Raw genomic sequence first — 8,297 nt, forward strand, 5'->3', positions numbered from 1 at the left:
GTTTAAAGAAGATTTGACTTAATTTTTGTCTAAACAGAAAGATAATCTTGTCAAGCATTTTGTACATAAGAAAAAATGTATCTCACTTTTTATTAATAAGATCTTTCAGCTAATATCAAGCTGTAGTTAACCAGTAACAAGGAAAGACAACAGATTTCAAATCATCCAAGCAAAGGAACAAGATTGTTTTCCTTACTTTAAGACAGACGCTAATCTTAAAATAAGAATTCTGTCTAGATGTAAGGCATATTTTGATTATTCAGTGCCTAGATGTTTTGCTAGTTTTGAGAATTCTATCCAATTTTTTCTTACCCCATTGGCAGAATTTTTTTTTTTTTTTCTTAATACAGGACAATTTGCCTAGATATCGGAGTATCTGCCTTATTTTGAGAGGCACAGTTTTTGCAGTGAATCTGAAAATCTACACAATCATTTTGCAACTCCACTGAGGTGATGCACAGAGGTTAAAAAAAATCTAAATAGGTCCATAAGTATTTGGTTCTTTATATCCAGTCAGGGTGTCAAAATCCAACTCCTACCCCGCGTCGTGACATGTGGGTAAAGGATCAAGTAGGTGATTGCCTGTTGGGGTGAAACACGGTGGGGAAATTGTGTGCCCTGTGACCGCTACGGTAACCGTGAAGGCCCAACAGGAACCCTGAACATGAGAAGGCTAGCGTAGCTCTGGTGAAACAAGAAGTCCTCAATGGAAGATCAGGCGGAAGATTTTCTCCACATCCACCATCCCATCCGGGAATCCATCAAGAGACGATTTTCCTGACCACAGAGGGATTGCCATGAACTAGATTTAGTTAGCTTTATCTTGGCAAATGATCAATTTGGTCAACCTTTAACTACATATAGACAAAAGACAGACATTTCATTGGGTTCAAACGTAAAAACAGAATTTTCCTGTAATTTTCACGAAGAAATATTCATTGGATAAAACAAAATCTTTGTGTCTCTGAATCACTCAAGCCCACAATCTTCTCTCTTGCTTCAGTGGTTAACACATTACAGCAAGTGACCATTTTGTTGGGGTTAGAGGTCAAAACACATTTCTGGTCATTGTTAGAAAAAGTGTTCCAGGAAGAAAACAGAAACTTGGGGTCCTCGAGTATCTTAAAACCTAAATCTGCTCTCTGACCTCACTGATTAGTCAGATCTGATAGGTGGATGAATATGAATTTTGTATATGTATTTGGTCATTACCATGGTAATGTTTCTGATACAGTGTTGTATTTGAACTGGAAGAAATTTGAATCTTGTAAATAATGACACCAAAATTAAGCACCTGATATGCGGCATCATGAAAACAGAAATCTGCACAGAGAGGTGGAATGTAGTGCTTGAAAACATAACGTTTCTCCCTCCAAACGGTCTTTCAAACTGTCAGGTTGGTTAAGTCGTGTCAGTATGTGGGTCACCAATGTGAAACTGATAGGCTATGATGGAAGTGATCTTTAGCGACAGTCTGCATGTGAAATGCTTCCCACCACCAGGGTGAGTCAGTTTCTCAGCTGGGTTGTGGCTTGCCTCTGTGGTGGACTTCGTGAGCAAGAAGCAGAATGGAGCATGAAGACTTTGATTTCATACACACATTCAGTAAATTAATCCAAGAGAAATAAACATATTATTCTGATTAGTTGCTTATTCTGCAAACACACTGCCAACTTGTTGCACTTTGACATTTCTGAATCACCAGGTGGTGCTGTTCCACACAGCCACTTTGGCTGGGCAGATCTTAAGCGGACTGGGGTTATTCCCATTAATGTTGGCTCCAGGACAGAAGAAGGGATACAGCTTCTCAGTGAAGAAGTCCGTAAAGGTGTATATTGCTGTCATGGTGATAGGGTTGGAGAAGATCACCTCTCCGGACTCGTAGTCCAACTGTACTCTTACTCGTGTCAGCTCTCCTTCCAGGGTCAGTGAGGTGTTGGGCCTCGTCATGGCTGAGTACTCGCCCTCATAATATGAAATCATCCAAAAACCACCCTCCGGGCACCCTGAGATACGACCTTTCCTATCAATGGACTCCTTGACAACCCCAAGCATCCAGTCCACCTTCTGTCCCACCTCCACCTCCCACGCATGACTTCCTGAAGTGAAGCCCTCTGAGCCCAACACAAACACAAAGTGGCCAAAACGTTCAGGATTTTCTGGGAGCTGCTTCAGGGATCCACTGTTGGTCACACTGGTCAGATCTTTGGAAAGGGACAACCAGGAGTAAGCAGTGTTGGGGTCCAGGGTGATTGGTGCTAAAGGTGGAAGAGCAAAAGAACTACCTAAACCAATTTCCAGAATGATACTTGAACATATGTTGTGTAACTTAGATTTGTGCTTACTGTACTGGACAAGGTCTACCATCTTCTCCCAAACATGGTACTTGAGTGAGCTGACATGCTTGGCTATATTTATCAGAACTCCTGGCAAGTTTTCTGGCTCCTTATGAGTGATTTGTGCTCTGAGTACCAAAATAAACAAACAAACAAAGAAGCAACCAATCAACTGAATGTGGTGGATACAAGTGTTGCAGATTTTAAAAGCCTTACCTCTTCTTTGTGTTGGCATAATTCTGAAATGGAACGGAGTGACAGTGTTACTAACAATATACTGGTATTGTCAGAATTGAGCAGCATGAAACACACTTACCTGAAGGAAGAGAGCATCACTGGACGCAATCTCATTCTCAATGGCAATAACAGCATGAGAGAAGTTGAGGATATCCCTCGTGATGCTGTCTGACTTCTTCTTTACTCGCTCCAGCTTCTCCTCCTCCTCCTCACGCAGAGCAGCAAGACGAGCAGTCTCCTCCTTCTGGAGGAACTCCCGAAGCTGTTCAAACTCCTCTGTGATCTGCTTTTCTGTAGCTTGAGTCTGGTTCTGACACACATGGAAACAAGGTATAGTTCACAGATCAAGATAATCTCAGGGAAAAAAGTCTTTCTTTGCCCTGTTTGCCGTTAGTGCGTTTATGGTCTATTTGTCTTCTGTATTGGGTCTCTCCAGAAATTTGTTGGATGCCACTAAAATACCTTTACACCAAAGGAACGGTCAAATTAGGAGACAAGGTAAGGTCTGGGAGCATGTGGTGATGCCATGCATCACGCTCCAGGCTGGCAACCACCCAGGCAGACCACCAGCCTATTCCCACCTCCCTAAAGTAGGCATCAATCTGCTGCAGCTAGGTAATACATCAGCATCTTCTTGACCCTTTCCACTTGCTAGGGTCCCCAGCACTGAGGCATCCACATGCTGGACGACATAACACAGTAAGAGTAGAAATACCACCACCCAAAGGACTTGGACCTCTAAATGTATTGGCACTATCTTCTATCTAGCAACCACATGAGTCCATAAGCTCTTCCTAGGCTTCTCAATCTGAAAACCTGAAGCCCAAGAGACATAAATGTTCATTCATTCATTCTTTTTCTATACCCACTTGCTCCAATTAAGGGTCATGGGGGATTGGAGCCTATCCCAGCAGTCATAGGGCGACAGTGGGGGACAACCTGGACAGGATGCCAGTCCACCACAGGACCACATATACACACAACAAAAATATAAACGCAACACTTTTGGTTTTGCCAATATCCAGCAACTTCACACAGCCATTGAAGAGGAGTGGACCAACATTCCACAGGCCACAATTGACAACTTGATCAACTCTATGCGAAGGAGATGTGTTGCACTGCATGAGGCAAATGGTGATCACACCAGATACTGACTGGTATCCCCCCCCAATAAAACAAAACTGCACCTTTCAGAGTGGCCTTTTATTGTGGGCAGTCTAAGGCACACCTGTGCACTAATCATGGTGTCTAATCAGCATCTTGATATGGCACACCTGTGAGGTGGGATGGATTATCTCAGCAAAGGAGAAGTGCTCACTATCACAGATTTAGACTGGTTTGTGAACAATATTTGAGGGAAATGGTGATATTGTGTATGTGGAAAAAGTTTTAGATCTTTGAGTTCATCTCATACAAAATGGGAGCAAAACCAAAAGTGTTGCGTTTATATTTTTGTTTAGTGTAAATATTCATTCACAACCTATGGTTAATTTAAAGTTTCCACTTCGCCTAACCAGTATGTTTTTGGGAGTGGGAAGAAGTCAGAGAGAATCCATGCAAACATAGGAAAAGCATGCAAACTATACACAGAAAGGACCAGGTGGGAAGCAATCACATGACCCTTTTTGTTGTGAGGCAACAGTGCTAACCACTAATCCACCGTGCTGTCTGGGACATAAATATCACTGCCAAAATAAGTGACTCTTTCAACAAGTTTAAGTACCACAAACACATACAGTCCTGAAGGCTGAGTTCAGGCAGTCACTGAATGCCTGGATCTCAGTCTTGTTGTGGGACCATCCCAAATCTAGACACTCTAATTCCTCACTCAGTTTCTTAAGTGCCACAATCACAGCATCCATTGATTTGACAAAGACAGCAGCTTGGTTGACAAAGTTGAGGTCAGGGAATCTTTCTTCACTGACAAAAGCACCCAAATTCGTAGACTCCAACCATGACCCACTCAGAACATGCAAGCATTGAACAAAATAAGAGCCAGGACACATCCATGATTAATGTTAAACGTTACTGTCAGAGACTGTGCCTCCACTCATTACCATTACCTTTCTATAGGCTGACTATGGCATGAGAAACTGAATCAAATACTTTGCAAAATTCAACAAAGGCTGCAAAGAAGCACTGCTGATATTCACAATATTTATTCGCCGAGTATTGCTATGATGCAGTCAATGGTTGACTACTTGGGTGTGAAACCAGACTGGTCCAATTGCTGAGCAACAAGCAGTTAAAACTGAATCCTGTTTAAAAAAAACTTTTGATTAAATTTTAGTGATGATAGAGATATTCGGGTGGATCCTGCCTTTGAGACTTGATCTCTGAGTACTTGGTCTTGTTATCAGGATCTAAAGTCAGTGATCACAAATAAAGCCTGTCAGAAAAGGACATGAACAGGTTTCAACAAAATTTGGTGGCAACAGTCTGTCTCAAGGAAAAGTTGATTCAATCAATGCAATCATTATCATTTGATCAAAGGCTGGATCCTGCATTTGATATTTGTCCCAAATTCCTTCCTGATCCTACCATTGACCTTTGATCCCAATTCTTTTATTCTTTCAATCAGGATTAAAGGACAGGATCAAAGACACTAAACCATCAACAGAGGACTATTTAACCTTGGCAGAGGTATTCATATCCGATTGTCCTTGCAGCAGATGATCACAGGAAGACTGTGATCTTAAAGATGAATAATGTGTTTGAACAGCTTGTTTATAACAGCACATGACTCAGCTTCAGCTGCACTTAGGTCAGCCGTCATGCTAGGTTTCTAATAAATCAAGGAATTCTGTGATTACTGATACCTTCATGTACACAGTTGTGTCATCACACTCCTGTTTGGCTTCATACAGGCAACGCAAGGTTTTCTTCAGTGGAATCAGTTCTTTCTTCAGCTCTGCCTGACAGGGGACAAGGGGTGGGTTTACAGGTAACTTTGATGATTGACTTGGCTTGACTCAGCGATATAGTGCAGCAGATAAGCAAATATTTACAGAAGAATCCTTCAAATGGTGATGCAAGCACCAAATTTGGCACAAATACCCCTTAGGCATTACTCGTTTGAAAAAGCAGTGTCCACTTGAATTTTCAATAGGCGGCCAGGTAGGGGTCAATTGAAGAATTACACAGGGGTCAAAATTTATAAATGTTCCAATCATATTGATATTCCATATGATTTATCTGATCATAAAGATTCAAAAAATGTATAGTTTGGACTATCTATGGAATGTATGGAATTCTATTCTATGGAATTATGGGGTAAAAAGTAGCAAAAATGGTGAGGAAAGGTCTATTTTAGTTTGTAAAAAAGTGGAGCAAATTATTGGTTGAGCTAATAGGATTAATAAACAAAATAGTTTTGACTGTGTTGAATGTTTGGTCTCCAAAGTAAAGGTCAAACAATGTCCACGTCCATTGGATTCTGTGACATGTGACATATGTTACCCTGTAACATGATAACCATGACACATGGTGCTATTCCTTTTTAGACCGCATTAACTCAACCAACAATTTATATCACTTTTATGAAAACTAGAGCAACTTTATCTTTTGACCCCTGTACAAACTGAAATTGACCTTTGTCAAAATTCTTGCTGCTTTTACCTCATGATAACCATGACACATGGTGCTATTCCTTTTTAGACCGCATTAACTCAACCAACAATTTATATCACTTTTATGAAAACTAGAGCAACTTTATCTTTTGACCCCTGTACAAACTGAAATTGACCTTTGTCAAAATTCTTGCTGCTTTTACCTCATAACTCTATAACATTCAGTCATAGATAGTCCAAACTATACCTTTTTGCAATCTTTGTGATCAGCTAAATAATGTAGGGGTGGTGGCCAAGTGGTTAATGCGCTTGGTTTCAGTTCAGAAGGTTCCGGGTTCAAATCCCACCCCTGCCACATTTCTCCATGTAATGTGGAGTTGCGTCAGGAAGGGCATCCGGCGTAAAACTTGTGCCAATTCAACATGCAGATCCACCTTGGATTTGCTGTGGCGACCCCGAGTGCAAACAAGGGAGCAGCCGAAGGGACTTACTTTTTTGTGATCAGCTAAATAATGTGGTATAGTTTTCAGTATATTTGGAACATCTTTTAATTTTGACCCCTACTGGCTGCCTATTGAAAATTCAAGTGGATACCCTGCCTTTTCAAAAGGGTAATGTCTGAGCTGTATTTGTGCCAGATTTGTTGCTTGCATCACCATTTTAAGGATTTTTTCAGTTATCCGCTGCACTGATATCAGTAAACTGTATGAAAGCATCTAGTACACACGTGTGTGCTATAACATTGTGACCACGTGTCTAGTGTTTTGGGAGTCACGCTTTTTCCACTAAAACAGCCCTGAGGCATTGAGGCGTGGTTGCTACTAGTCGTGTGAACGTGTTCTGTGGTTTCTGACACCAAGACATAAGCACCAGATCCTTCTGTTGGATCACAGCACATGGGCCAGCCTTTGCTCCCCTTGCACATCTATGACCCTTCACCTCACCAGTCAGCCGTCACAATGTTATGGCTCATCTGTGTATTTCCACCAGATAGCTAATGAAAACATTAAATACAGCCAGTCAAGAGTGCATTACCTTGAGGTCCTGAGCTCCCTCTTCCAAAGGACACACTCGGTGGCCAAGGTGCTTTTTGGAGGTGTGACACACACAACAAAGGACTTCTGAGTCATCCAGACAGAAGAGTTTCAGAACTTCCCCATGTGTGGAGCACTTCACGTCCAAATCCTGCAGTTGGGCCCCCATCCCACCTGTGAATGTGTTTTGATCCTGTTCTCTCAGGAAGGTGTCAGCCACATTCTTCAGGGCCAAGCTGACTGTGGGCTCTGTGAAGGAACACTTCCTCCTGCAGGTTGGACACTCCCGTCTAGCCTTTTTTTTGTTCCAAAACTGCTGCAGACAGGTGCGGCAGAAGCTGTGGCTGCACTTGAGCACCACAGGGTCCTTAAAGATCTCGCAGCAGACAGGACACGACAGGTCCTCTTCCAGCATGGAGCGTGACGAAATTGCCCGGGGTCGAAGGACTGAAGTCAACTTAGGAGTCTGGAAGAAGGAAAGTTTCAAGGGGTGGGATGAAGCACGAGGACGCAGCGCCATGGAGGGATCCGTTTAATCTGTTGGACAGCAGTTGGCAATAGTTGCAAAAAGTGGAATATATATATTCCACCTTAGCTGAGCTTGTCTCTGTAAGGACGCCCACAACGTTATGTGGTCACTGTAGACGAGAACCAGCATTATAGGTCACCAGGGACTGGGAGAACAGGTTTACTTCACTTACAGTAAATAAAGGATGTGTGACTACAACACTGGGACAAAGAAACAGTCCAGTAGTTAAATGTCACCAAAATATACAGCACTCGAAACACAAACATGTTCACCAAACTGAGCAGGAAAACATCGGCCTGGTCTAAAATTTGAGAGTAAATCCTCAAACAGTATTATAATCAGAAAGTTCAAAACACATTTTCATTGTTTTGTGAAGCGATTGGGTGTATCCTAACAGAGACTTTATTAAGAATAAAAAGAATAATACAAACTTTATTTATCCTGAAGGGAATTATTTTGCCAGAGTACTGAAACAGTGACAGTAAACAGTGAAGACATTTGCACAAAATGTTTGACAATATTGCACATGACTCTGAGTAACTGAATTACACATTATGTATTCATCCTGCAGATGGGGGAGGAATTATACAAG

At 41.8% G+C, this 8,297-nt stretch overlaps 1 protein-coding gene across 1 annotated transcript; it reads right to left on the reverse strand.

The window, feature by feature from the left end:
- Positions 1-278: 278 nt before the first annotated feature.
- On the reverse strand, positions 279-8,042 carry trim35-12 (tripartite motif containing 35-12). Its single transcript, XM_034190906.1, has 6 exons — positions 7,178-8,042; positions 5,393-5,488; positions 2,653-2,883; positions 2,553-2,575; positions 2,346-2,464; positions 279-2,258 (listed from the first exon to the last, which is right to left on the reverse strand). The coding sequence occupies exons 1-6, from the start codon at positions 7,694-7,696 to the stop codon at positions 1,699-1,701; spliced, it is 1,548 nt and encodes a 515-aa protein (XP_034046797.1). The 5' UTR covers positions 7,697-8,042; the 3' UTR covers positions 279-1,698.
- Positions 8,043-8,297: the final 255 nt, after the last annotated feature.

Source organism: Thalassophryne amazonica, chromosome 16 (assembly GCF_902500255.1).
Source record: "Thalassophryne amazonica chromosome 16, fThaAma1.1, whole genome shotgun sequence".
Classification (NCBI taxonomy): Eukaryota; Metazoa; Chordata; class Actinopteri; order Batrachoidiformes; family Batrachoididae; genus Thalassophryne; species Thalassophryne amazonica.